The sequence below is a fragment of the Medicago sativa genome, chromosome 2 (assembly GCF_051527215.1).
Source record: "Medicago sativa cultivar Bolivia chromosome 2, Bolivia_mono, whole genome shotgun sequence".
In the NCBI taxonomy this organism is placed as follows: Eukaryota; Viridiplantae; Streptophyta; class Magnoliopsida; order Fabales; family Fabaceae; genus Medicago; species Medicago sativa.
The window spans coordinates 17200505-17221481 of record NC_140750.1 but is presented as its reverse complement, the minus strand read 5'-3'; the positions used below and the strand labels follow the sequence as shown (position 1 = coordinate 17221481).

The 20977-nt window shown below is 31.8% G+C and overlaps 1 protein-coding gene across 1 annotated transcript; it reads right to left on the bottom strand.

Moving 5' to 3' along the window:
* Window positions 1-7512: 7512 nt before the first annotated feature.
* Window positions 7513-12149, bottom strand: LOC146945073 (dihydroceramide fatty acyl 2-hydroxylase FAH1-like). Its single transcript, XM_085743443.1, has 7 exons — window positions 11991-12149; window positions 10899-10956; window positions 10626-10718; window positions 9839-10035; window positions 9377-9482; window positions 8278-8424; window positions 7513-7860 (listed from the first exon to the last, which is right to left on the bottom strand). The coding sequence occupies exons 2-7, from the start codon at window positions 10947-10949 to the stop codon at window positions 7741-7743; spliced, it is 714 nt and encodes a 237-aa protein (XP_085599569.1). The 5' UTR covers window positions 10950-10956; window positions 11991-12149; the 3' UTR covers window positions 7513-7740.
* Between the last annotated feature and the right edge of the window lie 8828 nt (window positions 12150-20977).

The window sequence follows — 20977 nt, the reverse complement described above, 5'->3', positions numbered from 1 at the left end:
CAAATTAAAAAGGTAAAATACAACATATTTTCAGGAATGTTTTAAATTTCATCCAACAATGTTTTCAACTACGTAGACCAAATTAAAACGTGGACAAAAAGTAATCCTATTTTGTAAGAAATACAAAAGACTAAAATTTTAATCATTCTCTAAGAGTTCAAGTAGAACATAAATACATTTTTGATAGAAAAAGCAGCAAAGTAGAAACTTAATAAGAGAAAAAATATGTTCTTTTATTAAAGTTTCCATTGAATTTCTATGAGTATTGATCTAGATGATATATATTTAATTAGTTTTTTTTCTTCTTATACTGTGGTTTGGTTTGGTTTGGTTCGGTTGGTAAAATCAAAACCACAAACCGAACCAAACCATGCGGTTAGGTAAAAAAATGATCCGAATCCATCCGAACCAAATGCGGTTTTTTGCTATTTCGGTTTGGATTGATTTGATTAGCGGTTTTTCTTTTGGATTGGTTTGGTTTTGAACACCCCTAAGTATTAGTAGCAAAAATAGTGAATCAAAACATGATATCATATAATGGTATCGTTTAAATAACATTTTTTCATCTGACTAAATAAATGAGACATTTAACAGAATCATTTTAATTTAAATTACCACATTAATGACTATTATTTAAAGAACCTTTTATTTTTTAGTCTATTATTTGTCTGACCTATTAAATGACAAAGTTTAATATTTATTGGATCAACCCAATTAAAATGACACATAAAATATAATTATTTTAAATTATAAAAATATAAATTTCAAAATTTAATCCATTCAAAAAAAAATCAAAATTTAATGATTTTTTTTTTTGTGAATTTGTCAAAAACTTTTTTATGTAAATTAAATATTCCCTTAAAACAAATGAATATAAAACATTAATTAAAAAGGTTAAAAGATTCAAATAATTCATTTTTTTTATAAAGATAGGAAAATCGAACTGTTTGAATTTTAAATGTCTTCCATTTATTTGTTATAATATACTACTTCAATATTTGTTTGTTTCCATCTTTTTTTTTTGGTTTAGTTGTTTCCTTTTTTTTTTGGTAGTGTTTAGTTGTTTCCTTTAATTAAGGGTTATAATTAACGCTATCATTTAATTTTTTTTTTCTGTTTTCTGTCTGATCCACCAAATGAGGCATTTTCATTCTAAATAATTAAATGACACATTTTAACCTTTATATAATCATTCTAATTTAAATGACATATTAATTACTCTTAAATTGCTTTATCATTATATTATCCTTAATAAATGCGAAAATAATTATATTTGAGAACTATATTAAATTATTAAGTATACAAAAATACATGAAAATTTTGTGTTAATATAATTCATTTTGTGTTATATTTGAGAACTATATTAAATGGATTTTTTTTCTCAAAAAAAAAATCATTTTGGCTTGTTAAAAATACCAAATACGTGAAACTTAGAAAGAAAAAAAAAACAAAAAGAAAAAAGGCATGACATTGAGACAAAAGATTGAAAATAATACAATTTTTGATTGAAATGGTGGGTGGAATTGCTTGCAAATGGATGATATTTATAATAAAGGGTAGATAACAAAATTAACAATATTATTTAATAGTCCCCACAAAAAAATTATTTAATAGTAACTATCTAATTGACAAATTAAAGGAGAAAAAGTCATATATTGATTGTCAAATAAATAAGATGAAATGACACTTAAAGGATTGTGTATTATCTCATATTTGGTCAAAAGAAATAAAAAAGAAACCATGTATATTGCTCAATGGTTGGTTGAAGCTTTTGATACATTCTATTGAAGAAACTATGATAAGTGAAAAGCTGTCATAGTAAAACATGATGATTTAAGATGTCTTCTTATTAGAAAAGGTTTGTCCAAATTAGATGATGTGAACCAATTGTATGAAACCTTTATGATGATGTTTAACATGTCCGGAGATGTATTTAAAATCATCAATTAGGATTCATCAAATAAGAGTTTTTTTTTTTTTTAATCAAATAAGAGTTCATGTGTAGGATTCATCAAATAAGAGTTCATGTGTAATATACGTTTTTGTGCAAGACAAAAATTCATAAAATAGATATAGATAAAGGCTAAATCAATTTAATGAGATTAGTTTATCGACATATAAATTCATTAAATAATATTCAATAAACCTAAGGTATCTAAACTCTAACATCTTGATTCTATATCAAATACAAAACATTGCCTTGACTAAAAATTATATTGTTGATGTTGAACATCTTGAAGTCGTAGAATGTAGACACATGCTCTCCAATGAGATCCTGGGAAAGTAACATTATTCATTAACAATTAGATACAAATAAAAAAGAAAATCAACCCCATAATCTACGACCAAGTGATTAAACTTCTATGATTTCAAAACACATAAAAAATAATGAAAAAAATAATGATTTGTTGATGGGGGAAGAGACACATGAAAATAATGAAAAAAAAATTGTCTATATATAGAGAAAAAAATCATGGCTTGATCAATTTTGATTGGTTGATGAAAACTTAATGAGTCATTGTCCATCTTGATTGGCTAATAAAAAGACAAATGAGTCATAATTTAATTTGATTGGGTGATAAGAAAACATTAAATGTGATGAAGAATGTGAAGATGCCACATGTACTTTTGCCCATAGATGTATGCTTTTGTATTATATAAAGATAAAGATTAATGACAAGCTGATCGTCGTGAAAATTTCTTTTTTCTAAAGAATCGTTGTGGGAATTTCTATTATAATTATAAATGATTATTACATACTTTTATTTACTAGAATTTCCATTTTTGGTGTATTATCTTTTTAAGAAATGATTATTATATATTTTTATTTGTATGAGATTCTATTTTTGGTATTTTTATCATGGATTATTTTATTAAGGAAATCATCTAAAAAAATTAATCGATTTTTATAATCATCATGTGCATTAAATCAAAATTAAAGAAGATGTTTTATCAAAATAAAAATGAATGACAATTAGATATTTAAATGTTTGAATTTTAATAAGAAAAATGATATATAATTAGAGACTAGAATAAGTACTCCAACCCTTATTATACCAATTCATCCATTTTTTAAATAAAAAATTATATAACCATTTTTTTATCCTTCATCAAATCAAACCATGCCCATAAGATTATTTTAACATTATTAACCACCTCCCTTTATTTTGGTGAAGCCAAATTGATCATAGAATGGATAATTAATCTGATCAAATGATGAGTCTTTTTATTCTTAGAGACAATCAAATTGAATCACAATTCAATAAATTACAGCATTACTTTTAACATTATTAAATTCATTTTCAGTAAATTTTAAGTATTTTTTTAAGGAAAATTTTAAGTATTTTAAAACAGGTTTTTTTAAAAAAATCCAATTACAATAAAAACAACATATATATTTCATGAAAGCCTAAAATATACCCCAATAAAATCAAACTAATTAATATAATAAATATTTTGAAAAATAAAAAACTTAAAGGCTAATAATTTTAAGTCTATAACGAAAATTATATTAAATTTATTTTTATTGTGTCTGATAATTGATTGGATGTTAGTGTAAAACAAACATTGATAGTGTATATCATTTAATCTCATAATTTCCAAAAAAAACATTTCATTCACTAATAAAAAATAAAAAAATAAATAATAATTAAAAAGAAGAAAATTCTCACGTGTTTGACATAAGAACGTCTTTTAATAGTATAATAATAATGATCATAAATATCTTTTAACACAAAAAACTTCATAATGATCAATGGACCATAATGATTCTTGGGTATGACATTTAATGCCATTATTAAAAAAAATAAAAGTCACAGTGAATTTTTTGTTGGTAATTTTTTTTTATGGTGAATGAATGTTAATTTTGTATAAGGTAGAAAAAATCTTAGAGATAAAAGAGCACTCACTAAGTTATTTAGTATTTACATTTGCATACCTCCAAAGATACTAGAAGGGCTCAAAACCTGTAACCTTTAAATTTAAAGTATGTCTTTACACTGCTAGACTAAACCCTCTTTGATGGTCGGTATAAGATAGAGATATGATAGAATATGAAATTCGCTAGAGACATGATATGATATAGACATGATAACAAAAATCTTATCATGTGTTTGATGCGTACATGATAACAAAATATCATTATAATTATATAAAAAAAAATGAATCTCACAATTAATTAAATATTGTAAAACTGACATGTATATAATTATAGTAACGAATATATATTTTCAAACATTACTATCATTATAAGAATGTATTTTGTCAAGTTAGAATAACACATCTGCATTTCAACCAAAGACCAAATATGTAGGATTTTGAAATGACAAAGGTTGAATAAAAAATCGGCTTAATTGCAGTTTTAACTCCCTAACTTTCACAAAGTTACGATTTTGGCCCCCTAAAAAGTAAAAAACTACAAAACGGCCCCCTAAGTTTTGCATCTGTGGCAGTTTTAGCCCCCAATGCCAACTTTGACTCGGTCTACGCTGACGTGGCACCCTAAGTGAGGTGCCCCGTGTTATTTTTTTTTATCTTTTTTTTGTCTTGGGGGGCAAAAACTGCTACAGATGCAGAACTTAGGGGGTTGTTTTGTAGTTTTTTTTTATAGGGGGCCAAAATTGCAATTTTATAAAAGTTAGGGGGTTAAACTGCAATTAAGCCTAAAAAATATTATGAAAGCGAATAAAATCAAAAAACTAAATTTTAAGATTTTTTTTTTAAAAAAATGACATCCAAATACTTTCACAATAGTTAATCATAATGTTGATACTCCAAGGAGGAGTCTATACTAGATTTAATCATTAAATTAGTATAAGAGCAACCACACAATTAAGGTTGATAACACATCTTCACTTAGAATGGATAATAAGCATGTATTTTGTTAACTTCACATAACACATCTATGTTTTGCTATTGTCAGATCTCATCAAAGACCATAAGTTAAGGAAATGGAAATAATGAAGGTTGGATTAAAAAAATAGAATTAAAGCAAATGATATAAAAAAAAACTAAATTTTAAAATAAAAGAATCGAGAAAATGACAAAAAAAAAAGATCATTATAATGTTGGGACTTATGTATGGGCCTAAACAGGATAGGATAATCACATTATGCTAAGAGCAACCACAAAAGTAAGATTGACACCACATCCAAATTCTCAAGGTATTAAGTATATGGGGTCATCTTACTTATATGTTCATCACCTTATGCTCTTCAATCTAATGTGCAACTTTAACTTAGATATGACATATTAATATCTATCATTTAACCAACTTGGGTAAGTCTGGTGGTATTGACTTGGGACCCAATGCTAAATTGGCTGGGCTAATTTAGCTTATTTAAAAAATAATAATTATCCCTTAAGTTTGAGACTCTCTGCATATGATTTGGTAGCACAGCTAAATAAGACTAGAGAAGGTGTAACATGGTAAAAAAAAAGTGGGTTGGTGGTGATTTAATGAAGGAAGATTTTTGTTCCTTTCCTGAAAATGGAGAAAAGAAGAGAAAAAATAAACTAGAAAAATTGAGAAGACATAAAAGGAATTTGAAATGAAAGAAATAATAAGAAAAAAGGGGTTTATGCGTTGTCAGTGAATATAGAGAATAAAGTAGTTGTTGGACGTGTTTGTTGAAGGAGTTGTATATTTTTGGACAAATTTTTTAACAAAAAATTAAAATAAAAAAATTACATTATATTAAAAACTCTAACAAGCGTGTATTTTGTCAACTCAGCAGAACAGTATCCAGTTTTTCTTTGTAATCTCACCAAAGACCAAAAGTGAAGGATTTTAAAATAATAGAAGTGGAATAAAAAATATAACCTGAAAGCGAATGACTTCCAATAAATAAAATTTGAGATAAAAAAAATCAAGCAAATGACATCCAAAAACTAACAAAAATGTTTATCATAATGTTGGGATAATATTGAAATTCCTGGTAAGCCTACCTACACTGATATGAATATTTATATTTATATTAGGCCAATATCAACCATACAAGTGAGATTGATACCGCATTTTAACACAAAACCATAAGGCATTAGGTACATGGAGCATCTCACTTATATGTTGTTGAAAATTTACTCTTTCATCCAATGTAGAATGTACAATCACACTTGACATATTAACATATCTTAATCAAGTGTGCGACCATCCGTGCATGTAATTATGTGACATAGTCAATTAATGTCAAACAGAGACACAACATGTTCAAAAACGTGGGCTGGAAGTGGTTTCTTGAAGGAGTTGAAGGTTTTTGGGTAAAAAATTAGCATTTTAAAATGAGTTTAGTAAACATGTATTTTGTCAAATCACAATCGTTATAAAGATTCTTCTATTTTCAAATCATTCAAAAGACCAGGCGTGAATGAGTTTGAAATGATAGAGGTTGAATAAAAATAGAATGAAAGCGAATGACATCTAAATACTTATTTTTTAGATAAAATAATTAATAAATGACATTCAAACACCAGCAAAGTAATTCATCTTAATGTTAGAATGATAGATGGAGCCTAAATTAGGTTGGATCACTGTATTAGACTAAGAGCAACCACACAGGTGATATTGACACCACATGTTCACTCAAATTGTCTAATAAGTATGTATTTTGTCGACTCAACATAATGCTTCTACAATTGTTTATACTGTGACCCACCGAAGACCAAAATGAAAGAATTTAAAATAATTAAAGTTAGACAAAGACATTGCATTAAGGTGAATGACATCAAAAAACTTAAATTTAATATAATAAAATTAAGCAAATGACATCCCAAAACAAAAAAATATCATTATAGTGTTTGGATTTCAGATAAATCCTACAATGGATTGGATTGTCACATTTGAATATGAGAAACCTCATATGTAAGATGAAAACCACATCTCCATCCGAAACCTAAAGACATTAGGTATATTGGTCATCCCACATATATGTTGTTCAATATCAAAAGTAGAAGTTTCACTCACACATGACACATTAACATCTCTCTCAACATCTACTCTTACATAAAATGTGAAACTGTAACTCGAATTTGACACATTAACATCTCTCTATTAAGTGTCAGACTCTGTGCCCGTGATCGATCACCGAAATAAGTGAGAATGATACCACTCCCCCAAAATAAGTGAGAATGATACCACTACTACTCCACCAAAATGTTGAAATAGGATATAATGCAACTGTTGTGCATTTTGAGCGAGCCAACACTGATGTGGATCCACACGTTTTAAAAAATAGAAATCAGATAAGTGAGAATGATACATCTTCATCCGAAAGGCTTAAGTATGATTTTTTTTTTACTTATTTGTTGTTCAACCTGAACTCTTTTATCCAATGTTAGACTTTAACTGACATTTTCTTCATCTTAATATCATCTCCATTAAGTATGACGATATTCTAGCCCGTGCTTGGCACGGGTGTCCATACTAGTATCTCCGAAAATCAATTCCTTTTTATGTAGAAATGTAAAAGCTTTTAAAGAACTTAAAAAAACAATTATTATTTTGGAGAAGTAAAATCACAGCAAAAAGGAATATACATTTCCACCACAAACCTGGTAACATATTCTACTTTACAATGTGTTCACAATTGGAGAACTTTGACACCAAAAAATTGACGAAAAATGGCAAGCTAACCCCGCAAACATCAATTGTGGAGCAAAATAAATAATTAGACAGATAAAAGAGGACTTTCTGAATTTTCTATTATTTTAACCAACCAACATATGCTATCCCTAACAGTAAATTTACATGCTTTTAGCATCCGCTTTTGAGGAAGGAAGTGTTCCAAAAACTTTATCCCAAAGTGAGGAAGTGATCCCAAATCCTTTATCTTGGATCCTAAAGTGATGGTTCAAGTGGTACTTCTGCAGAAAACCAGGGAAAGATGATTAGGCTTGTATAGTTTACAAGACGGAAATAATTGGTTGGTATTCTCCAAAAGGTACCAAATAAATAAAGTGATAGAAGAACAGAAAATTAACAACCCTTAGCAGAGGCCCCTTCAAATAAGTCTGGCCATTACGTATCTTATTTATATTGAAGACAAAGTTAAAAGAAGGCAGGAAAAATAACAATTGTGCCAACTGGTTACATACACATATCTAGGTTTAATGTCCTTCAATTTCTACTGAAATTGTAATAACTGGTAAATTATACAACTGCTTTTATCCTTTTCATTGATTTTTATTGGAACAAAATGATTTTGCTTAGCAAAATATTGGAGCAACGAATGGTAATTAAATTGCCATCCACAGTTAAAGGAGGAAGGGAAGTGCTTTTACCTTCAGGTTTCGGGGATGTTCAGTCTTTGGCTGACCATGGTGCAAGTAATAATGGGTGCAATCATAAATTACATAACCCAGTAAGCCACCGCCAAATAAAGCAGGAGTAGTTGAAGGGGTGGAAAAGAGCTTCACCACGTTCCAGAACTGGAGTCCGCGAAATACAAAACACCAACATTACTTCATGGAATTTTAAACTATGTGTGCAAAAATTATCTGAATCTTACCAATATTGACATATCTATATTGAGGATTAGTCAAATAATTTTATAAAATGTAAAAAAGTCTTCTCACATTTTGAAAAGAAAGCTACAAATTGTGTTGTAGTAGTACAAAACTGGATAGTCTGTCGTGACTTCACTCAAGAAATCCAGAAACAACAATTTATTTGTTTTTCTTAAGCTCCTATCAAAGAAGGTTATAAAATATCCTTAAATTATTATTATTTGAAGAATCATTGTCTTCCCACATGAAATTAAATACAAATTCAACTTTAGTGAGATCTTATCCACCATTCTTATACCATTCAACTTTAAAAACAAATATCCGGCTTCAAACAGCCAATGTTGTGCCCATGGTGATTTTCCTTCCAAATTATGTTTTTAAACAATGGCATGCAGTGCCACGTTACAAAGAATCCATCTAATCTTACTATTTAAGTAACCATTTGTCATAATAAGAAAAATTCGATGTGAAACTCCTTAAAGGAGTAATTTGATGAAAATTTGTTGTAGGAAAAAAAATTGAACCTGATTGGTGAGGTGAGAAACCAAATTGAACAAATTTAAAAAAGGATGACTGACATCCACAGGTTTCTAATTAGATAGGACAGTCTTTGCTTTGGATCTAACTCAGCCTTACAAAACGGACTAAAAAGGCGAGGGTGGCCTAGGTTTTAAAAGCTGTACTTAGACTTTTTCTCAAGCCAATGTGAGACTTGAATTTTCCCTTTTGAGGGGAAAAAAACTAATTACTCTGTTGGTCTCCAAATTCCTATTACCAAGAAGAATTCATGATAAAAACGTAAGAAATCTCATATTTCTTCATAGCCAATAAAGTATTTGAAAATTCGGCATATAATATGGCAAAAAATAGATACCGGGAACAATAATATAGCTGTTGCAGTAGGAGGGAAAACAAGTCTCAAACCATCCATGGGGTGTTTGTGGTGGCAGCCATGTAGAAGATAATGTATGGTATTTCCCCTAAAGCAACATTTAACCAAAAAGCATTACGGTAAACTTTCAGTGTTATTCAAAACCAATAAGCTGTTACTCAAAGCAGATATGGTTCAAAACAACTACATGCAAAAACTAATAAGTAACGCTAGCAACACATTCTTTTACTAACATTATTTATTATTGTGTAAAATCTCTATCAAGTCCACTAAATCATGTAAGTCCCACTTTTTATATAGTGAGACACACCCTGTTTTTAGGGAAACCGGCATGTATTTTATTACGATAATGGAGTGTGTTAAAGAATGTGTTGCCAACATTTCTTAAATCAACTTATGATTTCATGCTATGGAAACAAAAGGGAACACAGAGAGAGATCTAACCAGTAGGTCTTTGTTTTAATGTGGAAAAGAAAACGGTGCAATGTGTACTCAAGCAATGTCCACACAAAAATGCCAAGAACCACCATCAGAGCTATATGAGGACAGCTGAGGCCCATTTGTATAGAGTTATATACAAACCAACATACAACTGGAAGCCAAATAACTGGTATTGCCCACCAGACAGTGAGGGTCAAGGACTGTTTCAAACAGTAACAAGTCAAGTACACATGATATTAAATGTATAACAGAACATACAAATTAAAATCTTCATTTGCTTGTAATGTGGTTAATTATTAAAAGGATTGAAGATAGCAACGTGATCTCTTTAGTTGCAACATGCCAATCAAAATCAAAGGAAACCTTTACCCAAAAGTTATATAACTAGAAAACTTTATCATTGCTATAAAACTAGAAATACACATGAACAATATAAGATTAGGAGTGATTATTCAGGGAGAAACTTAGATTAGAGACTATTCATGACAAGATAACTGAAACTCGCCCAGTGAAGTTTCATCATGTGAGAAAAAGGCAAATAAAAGTCCCTGATAAAAAGTAGACATGTGGAAGATAGCGAAATAATTTTTTCGGAGGAACTACGGTCATAGAAAAATTGTGAAGAAATCTTTGAAAAAGACCTTGCTCTAAACATTTTTACCAAAAACTTGTTTTTTTATAAATCCAATATCGTTAACTGGTCTACCTAGCCTAGCCTAGCAATCTCCACCCCCACGCGTACACCAAGTGATACAAGACTTAGCTGTTGTGGACATGTTCAATGATATACCTCTAGAACCTCATTTTGAAAGAAACGGGGACCTTCCTTGCTAACAATGGGCTGATGAACCCACTCTTCATAAGCTTCACCAAGATGTCCAACCTATAGAACATTAAAAATTTGTTCAAGTTCTTTTGAAATTACTAATACAAAGTACAAACGAGCTACTTGTTGTCACAACCTAAATTTACACATAAAATTAAACGAATACATAACATTTGAAATCTAAGGAATGACATGGAGAAATTTTTGAAAGAGGATTTTTACGGGTTAAGCCTGTACCTGGAAAACAAGGGGCTTATTCAAATCAACTACAAAGTCCTGGGCAACCATCTTGGTGCTGAACGCCAAAAAGTAAAAAAGTGTTAATCACTTAACAGAAAACCAATTCAATGATAAAAACAATGGCAACAGTAATGGTGTCGCAAAAGCATAATATTATGAAGAACAAAATATGTTAGGAAACTGTAACCAACATTGTTTTCACATGCCTTTCGAATGACATCAATGTCAACCTTTCTTGTAGGAAAAAGTCAGAAATATGACATGTCAATATACAACAAAACAACTAAGTACTAATAATCTAATTGGGTTCTTTAAAAAAAATATATATAATTGGGTTATAAATTATGCTACATAGCGTCCCTGTGAGCTTAGCTCAGTTGGTAAGGACAGTATATAATATATACAGGGCTGGGGTTTCAACCCCGGACATCCCACTTCTCTACATTTAAAATGTGTGAGCTCCAGACACTCGACTACTTGACCAAAACAAAAAAAAAAAAATTATGCTACATAGCAAAAAGTACATAATTCTCATTGCTTAATGCCAAAGCTTACGTCCCAAATTAAAATTTCTTCTGTCCCATCTAATAAACACTCTTACAGCCACCAAAAAAGACCATAGTCGTTTTCATCTTACTATATATAAATACCAAACTTTTTCACTCGTCATCATCAACATCACAAAAAAAAACTAAGCAGCAATAGTTTCACATGCATAACCAGTGCAAAAAATACATCAAAAAAATAAAATTCACTTAGCATCAAAAAAAAATTTCCTTCACAATCCTAAAAAAAATATTAATAATTCAAATTCTCTGTCTCTAAACTTAAATCATAACTTAGAACAACTAATCAAATTCTCAATTTTCACAGCAAATACAGAATTGAAATCTAAGAACAAATTAACAACAACACTATCAACTATCACATATCATAGAATAATCGAATTAAGCAGCGAAATTTTCGAAATTGATAAAAACGAAACAAAAATCGAAATTAGGTTTTAAGCAAACAAATTCAGAAGACGAAAGTGCTGAAACAAAAGCAAAATCGGATCTAAAAATCGGAAGTGAAGTAGAGAAAACTAACCGAACAGTAAGAAGAAAACAATGCAGGTGGAATCGAAATCGGAGAGTGATCGAAGAAGCGCCGTGCACGGCAGCGAGAACCACCGTGAGCGATGAGAACTGCGCCGTGAGAGTGAACGTAGAAAAAGGGATTTGGAGATAGTTGCGTGTTGTGTTGAGTGATGAGGCAATGATTTAGTGGGGTATAAGAGAGATGATCTGGACCGTTCGATTTAAGAGAATAAACTCTTCAAGATGGAATCTAGCCGTTGACAGACTGGCTGCATGGGGGATCATGTGTTTTCGTTACGTGGTGGGATTCTATTGGAGCTGGATGAAACTCAATACTTTGTCAATAGTGTGGGGAGAGTGTGTATTTTCGTCAACTAAATTTGTTTTTCTTTTTTGTTACAATATTTCAGTGGACTATCGGTATATTTATCGTTATCATAATAAATTAGAATATATATTGAATTTTGTTAATAATATAGGGTTTTAAATGGAATAACATTTGAAACGACCCAATTGCAAGAGTGAACTTCTGCCGACGGAGAACAACAATCGCAACAATCCAATAGCTAAGTTGGAGCAAGCATGAAGGAGTCAAATTAGTCTTTCATTCTTTTTAATGGCGCAGCTGAACCATCATGGACTTGAACTAAAGACCTTGCCAGCTTGCCTGTGAAGTAAATCAATGCGCCTATCGTCCATCCAATCAGGAGAGAGAATCAATATATTCTTAGGCTAACGACATGGATATATCACTTGATATTGGGGATTGGTGATGGAAGTGTGGGAAAGCCTAACGACAAAGATATATCACTTGATATCCCAGATGATTTGCTTATTCCAAGTTGCGGTGATCCAATTGTCGCTATTGTTAATAGTACATATCCAGATCTCTTCAGTCATATGGATGATCCATCGTATTTCAAGGATCGTGCCATATTAGCTCCAACAAATGCAATCGTTGAGCAGATTAATGATTATGTGTTATCTTTGATGCCAGGTGATGAAAAAACTTATATGAGTTGTGATTCTCCATGCAGTGCAAATTCAAATATTGGTGGGCCAGGTGATTTGCATACTCCTGAATTTTTAAACACTATCACTTCGTTTGGGCTTCCAAATCATGTATTGAAGTTGAAGATTGGGGTTCCTGTGATGCTACTGCGAAATGTGGACCAAACTTTGGGGCTTTGTAATGGAACACGGTTGATAATTACAAGGATGGGGACATATGTTTTGGAGGCAAAAGTCATATCTGGCAGCAATATTGGGGATAAAGTCTTCATCCCCGTGTTATCATTAACCCCCTCAGATAAAAGAATCCCCTTTAGTTTTCAACGTCGCCAGTTCCCCATTGTTGTATCATTTGCTATGACCATTAATAAAAGCCAGGGTCAATCGCTTACCAATGTTGGCGTATATCTTCTGCAATCTGTCTTTTCTCATGGACAGATGTATGTTGTCGTGTCCAGGGTTACCTCACGAAAAGGGCTAAAGATGTTGTTGATTGATGAGGACGACTCAGATACAAATATAACTTCAAATGTTGTGTATAAAGAAGTGTTTTAAAATGTCTGTTGATTGCTGTTATTGTTGCTTATTACCTATTGTAATCATATGCCATCTGGGTTCTCCCTTTAGTATTCATGTTTTGTGCTTTTTTATGTAAATCGGCATCAGCTGTTTCATGTATATTTTTTGTGGACATCTTTGTCCCGTGCGAAGCACAGGTCCACGAACTAGTAAAATTATAATGGCATAACATATCAAAATAATGTAATAAAGGGCATAATAACATTATATCTTCAATGCTATTAGGCCCTTTATATCTTCAAAATATTCAAATATATATTCAATGAGAACTTTTCATAAAAATTGTGAGCATTATATTGACTCGCCAAATCAACCAAAAGAAACACCAGAATATGAGGCTTCACAAACATATTGACTAACCAAATTAACCAAAAGAAACACCATAACATAAGGCTTCACAAACCGATTGTGAACACTATTTTGACTCACCGGAACACAAAAAGAAACATCATAACATGGTGCTTCACAAATAAATAGTGATCACTATCTTGATTCACTGAACAACCAAAAGAAACATCCATAAAATAGTGCCATACTAAAAAATCAACTAGGTCGAAGCCTCACAAACACACCCACACTCAAACTAAATATCGCCATACTAAAAAATCTCCAAATTGTGCTTCCAGTTGAAAAATAAATTTCTAATTACATCTTCAAATGCATACTATTAAATTAAATAGCAAGAAACACTGCCAATATCGATACAATGCACACATACACAAGACACTCAACTTGCAATCCACTGTGTTTTTGGTGATGAAAATTCTATGGCATTAGCGTGGGCCATAATCCCACGCATCCATGGACTTTGTTGCGGACTTACAGTCCCACGCAAATACACTTTCTTTGTCCGCGTGGCTTTTGCGGCGGACTGAGATTCCCACACAAATGTTACTTTTTGTAAGCCTGCAGCTTGGCTTTCGCCAGAAATGCATATTGGCTTTTGCTGCGGCCATTTTTCGACGCAATATTTTGCGAGGGGTTTTTTGCTATGGCCTTTTTCCACCGCAATGGTATTTGTGTGGGCTTTTTACCCTTTGCCTGGGAATTTTTCCCACGCAAAAACTATACATTTTTGTAGTCATTGTTAATCCTACTTGTTTTGTTTTTTGGTGCAGACATATCAAGTTCCATAAGAAGGTTCTCATTAAATAGAATCCCCTTCAAGATGCCTAGTATCAGACTCAGGTGCACATCCTCCCACATTAGAACCAGAGTTGGGACATAAAGAAGCTGAAAATTTTGAAAATTCAAGAGTAGGTATACAAGAGATGATAGAGGAAGAAGATGAGGCTGAAAACTCGTTGTCCAACCATTCAAATCTAATGTTTGGACAAAATACATTTGAAGAAGAAAGTGTCCTTATGGTTGAGAAGATAACAAATAAGAATGATAGGAGAAGTGCTACAAGGGCCGAATATTCATCACCATCCCTTAGCCTCAAACTGACTGAAATGGCTGCAATGGACGCAATGATGAAAAATGAAGAAGATGATGAGATTAATTTCGAAAGACAAAGCCGACTTGAGGATTTTGTTAATAGGTATCAAGTTTAGCCAGAATTTATGACGTCATTAAGAAAAATTATCGCTAAGCATGGAGACGTTGTTAAGAGTTGCTTGGCAAAGTCAGTGAAATGGTGTTCAACATTGTTGAAGCTGATCTGTGGAATAGTATCAGAGCTGGTCAAAAATGATGTTACTAACATCAAAGGAAAGGATCTGAAAAAGATGATTGATGACGTTAATGAACTAAATAATCTGAAAGTGGAAGTTGTGTGGCTTCAAACCAGTCTGACAGAGATGGTTGAGGCAAAGGAGATTCTTAAGTAGAGCGGCGAGCTGAAAGAGAAAAAAGACAGCATCAGCAAATTCATTGAAATTGCTGAGAGTGAATTGAAAGAATGTGAAGTAGAGAAGAAGGAACTTTTAGAGAAGTTGAAAGTTGTATGCGATAAATAGGCTGATTGGAAAGAGAGATTAGCTGGAATCAAAGATGCCAAATATAAAGTTAGACAATTTCTTAACGGCTCACTGGTTGATGTTGGGATGGCAATTGGACCCAGACCCAATGGATACCCGCAAAAAATACCCACGATGGGTAGGGTAAAACCCCGCTTTCGTGGGTATGGGCACGGGTCCGGGTAATACCCACAAATTTTAATGGGCATGGGCACGGGTAAGGGTACTATACTGCCCAGGCCCGCAACCCTGCATATACATATTTATATCATATCATAAATAATTTATTTATTTTTTGTGTATAATTAATTAATTAATTTAGCTATTTAAGCCTATACCTAAACTTAAACAAAAAAAACTACTTAATATAATAACAACTCCATCATGCCGGTGTACAATTTTTTAGGGATATTTTGGATGTTTTTTATTTCACTAAATACTACGATTCGAACTATTTTTTGAGTAAATTTTAAAAAATTTAGACCGTAGTTTTATTTCAATTATGATGTTTTTATTGTCTTTTCATAATTAAAGTGCGGGTAATGGGTGCGGGTATGGGCCCTTAGGTACCCATAGGGTATGGGGAAGGGCACTGAAGTTGTTGCCCACGAGGGTACGGACACGGGTACGGGTATTTTTTACAAATGCGGGTATGGGGATGGGCACTATAGTACCCTACCCATAGGGTACCCATTGCCATCCCTAGGTTGATGATTTGATTTAGTATGTTGCAATTTCATATACCTTTTTCTGTTTTCTTCATGGTAGTGGTTTTATTATTGCGTACTTGATTTATAATTGTTTTGTATTTAAGACTGTTGTTTTCAAACTCATACATGACTTGAACAATTTAGTTGCAAGTGTTTAAGATTTTAGCCAAGTATTGCTATTTGAATTTCCATATCAATGAGCTTTATTGTCATAGTATTTTATTTTTTTATAAAGGCACAAGAAAGAAATAAAAGTCAGGAGAGTGTCTGAACCCTTATACAAAAGGAGATCACAACTACCAACGATGGTACAAAGACTACTACCACAAAACATACTAGAAAAGTCTAGCTAATCAACACTTGCTATGACAGAAACAGGTACTGCAAAGCAAAGAAAAAACAAACCAATCTAGCAGTATAACTAGCAGTACCTAAGAAAATGTCCAAAAATCAGATGAATCATTTCTATCCCACTAATATAAAATCACCACCCCATCCAAAAAACAAAGTTGAATCCAAACAAGAAATTACAGAAATTTCAACACGACAGTCACAAATATTTAAGATTGCTTTTGATCACACCCTTTTTGGAGCGAGTGTGTATGTGGTCACTACTTGTGCTGTAAACACCTTTACCACTTAACTTATTCGCATGACTGCATGAGCCTGCAGGTTTAATTTTGCTTTTTCCCCAGCTTGTTTTCGTTAGTTTGATCTAGAGCAGGTAAACCCCCCAAAATGATAGCAAAATGTGAACACTTTTATCAATCTCAACATTTGATATTGGGATGTTATTCCAAACGTCAGAGCAACAATTCCTTTTGCAACACTTAAAAAACTAGCAGATGTGGTAACAAGAGTTGCAAAATTTGAACCGACAACCTTTTGCACTGGCATCTTATGAACTAATGGATATAAAACCATGTTAGCAAGGAGATCGTGGCTGGGACATGAGAACCTCTCAGCTGATCTAATTTGAGAAGTGTTTGAAGAAAAATATGTCAAATGCTTGTCAGAGTTGTCCAATCCAATCTTTCCCTCCACACCCACACCAACAGTAGAAGGAACCTTGCTTATTAACTCATAGGTAGTATCCACTTCAGGTGCAACACTGACTGACCTGCAAGCTGCTTGTCTCAAACAGACTGGTAGCATGCTCAATGTTACACATACTAATGACCTGATTGATCATTAAAATGATTGCCTCTAGAGTGCCCTCGATTTATCTTGCCTTTTGAACCTTAAACCCGCAAAACATAAAAATTTATTAGCCTCAAACAATACAATGATTATTTCAAATTCAAATTTTCGTTAAGCTAAACCCTGCTGATTTTTATTCCCTACATATGAAAAGTAACCTTTTTTAGGTCTCATTTCATGATCTACTATTTTTCATTATTGTGAATGTCACTAATATACAAAGAGGATGTACTATGAAATGTTTTTTAGCTTTCTCTACAAAGATTTTTCTTTGTTTTCTTATTGGTTTAAATTTAATCCTAACTTCAATTTGTTGCCTTGTGTATATGTTCAGTTAGAGTCTAGGGATTGTCGTGTCTCTGCTAGAAGGAAATTAAATCCAAAGTCCACAATGATTTCTGATCACCACCATACTCTGAGAACCTCTGGTCGCCGCCTCACTTTAAGATCCTCTAAAAGGCCTATTGAATCCGGAACAACATCTTTGTCAAGATGTTCACGCCCTCATATATCAAGAAGATGTTCTGCTTCCCCTGATCACATCCGAAAGCTTCATGTTCTAGCCCAAACTATCAACACTGTATGAAATAAAACATATATATTCCTCATAACATCTATTTTATCTTAGTTTTTTGTGCAATTTTCTGCCAACATTCATCGACATCTATAAGTTACAATTTTCCACTATTAAAGAAAGCATCTATACATAAATGGAATTGTTAATTCACTACAAGAATTCATGGTTTTAGCAGCCGCCGTTTGATGCGGATTTTAGTCCCACACAAATTTGTTGCGGGCATATATGCATTTGCGGCAGAAACAACTCCACACAAATGTATCTATGATAAAAATAAATATTAAAAAGATTTGCGGCGGATAAAAAAGCCCTCGCTAATATAATGCGGGAAAATATTTAGAAATTTGTGGCGGAAGAAAGCCGACACAAACACCGGGCCTTTGCGGCGCAACATGCCCACGCAAATTCTCGAGTGAGTTTCTAAAGAATGAATTTTGCGTTGCATAAAGGTCGTCGCTAATCACTAACAACTATTTTATTTAATGTTGGCATTTGCGTCGGATAAAAGCCGCCACAAATCTTACCTAACAAAAAATGGCTTTTGCGGCGAAAACAGTCCCATAAATGGCCGTCCAGATTTTTTTTGTCCCTATATATATTTCCCTTCTTCCTCTTTCATTCACTCTTATATTACTACTCTCTACAACTTCTCTACCATCACTCTACACCTTTTATACTTCAACTTTTTATTCAATTTCTCTACTACTTTTTATTTTGGAATTTGTTTTAATTCTTTTAAATTGTTTTTTATATTAAATTGATATATATATATATATATATATATATATATATTAAATTTATTATAATTTTTTAATATATATGTATGCTTTTGCGGTGAAAAAAATTCCACGCAAAAGCAAACATATATATATTTTCAAAAAATCTGTGGCATTAATGTGGACCATATTCCCACGTAAAATCCCCCACTTTGTTGCGGACTTACAGTCTCATGCAAATACACTTTCTTTGTCAGCATTACTTTTGCGGCGGACTGAGAGTCCCACGCAAATGCCACTTTTTGGATTTTTGCAGCTTAGCTTTTGCAGCGGTTGTGTTCCCACGCAAAAGCATATTTGCTTTTGTTGGCCATTTTCCTCCGTAATATTTTGCGAGGGGTTTGTTTGCTACAGCCTTTTCCGCCGCAAAATGCTATTTGCGTGGGCTATTTTACCCTTTGCGTGGGAATTTGTTCCATGCAAAAACCATACATTCATGTAGTGATTCAACCCAATCATCAAAGTAACCAAGAGCAAATGGTTCCATTTCCTTAAGCCTTTTTTTTCAAGCAACTCATAAAATTAAAGGTGTTCAAATTATTATTTAGTATTTACTAAGGAAGCTGTATTGAAAAACTCAAACTAACCTTGAGAGGAACTATCACATCCTCAATGTTGCAATTCCAAAGAGACCAACTTTAATTGATGATTATAAGTCTTCCACCTAAAACTAAATCATAAAATTGACGAAAAATAAGCAAAAGAATCCACTAATGACTAATGATATGCATTTTAAAAAGCAGTAGAATTAGCAATAAATTTGAAATATGTAAAGAATTATATAAAAAAAATGAGCTAAGAATCCACTAATGACTAATGATTCCATAGGCAAACATGCACAGATGATAGTGCGTGTTTGTTAATGGTTTCAAAAAAGGCTTAAATTTAAATCAAAGTCTTTGAATGGACAGTTAATGACTTTACTTTGTAGTGTGAGTTGACATAAAACTGCAATTGGTGCAAACTTAAAATTTAAGGGGATTCAAATTGAATTAAAGTACCATTATTGGTTTAAATTTGCAAACTTGAGGGGATTCAAGTGCATCCCCTAGTAATACTTTGGCTTTGCCACTGTTTAGATGACATGAACGAGTCTCTTTTTAGCTTAACTAAGGTCTTGGGTTCGAATCCAACCTTGAACATATGCAACGGTGTTAAAACTCCTAGGGTTCTAAGCCGCTCATTTAGGTCTCACAAGACTCGAGAGATTAGTTTTTGTAAGTTACACACGGGTGATGCCGGTTTAAAAAAATACAAGGTTTCTCTAATAGGTTGGGAACTTGTTCCAGTTTGCCTTTGTTATTATTGGACAATGTTAAGAGTTGTTTTTTTACCTCGCTTATTTTAGTAGTTTTATCCATTTTATTTTACTTTAAAAAAAAAAAAACTTGTCTCCAAATCCCACAAACAGCTGAAATTAAAAAATATATAATTATTTTACTATTTTATCAAAAATATCGATATACAATAATACAAATGAATATCATAAAATAAAGTTATTTTACATTTTCATTTTTTGAAATATCCGAAACATAATTATGTTCTGAGCATTTATTATTTTTTTAAATATTTGAAAATTCAAATTTTTATATATAGTATAGGGTTAAATAAGTTGTTGGTCCTTAAAAATATAGTAAATTCGAATTTTAGTTCATAAACAATAAAACATGATGTTTTCATCCTCACAAATTTTTTCCTTTCTTTTTGGTCCCTAATGACCAATTTATGTTCATATTAATATCAAGATTATCACTCTTTTTTTTTTTGTTCAAGATGTGTTCATGTTATGTCAAACTATATTATGTTCAACTCTTCTATGTCAATATTATTATTATTCAAAATTATATATATAAAAAAAAACATGCCAAAATTATATCCACTTGGAATAAAAAACAAAATGAAATTTTTTGTAAAGAGGAAAAATCTCGTTTTATTTTTTAGAGATTAAAATCAAAATTTGCTATATTTTTAGAGACGAAAAATTTATTTAACCTCTAAAGTGAACATTTGAAATCACTTTAGAAAGTAAAGTAAATAATATGATATGTTTATTAAAAAATAATAACTGATATTATATGCAAATGAATAATAAAACGTGGGTGATTGCAAACATCAACTCTTAATTTTCTTATTTTAGAGAAATCAAACAAATCCATATTACATAATGTGCCCATCGGGTGTAC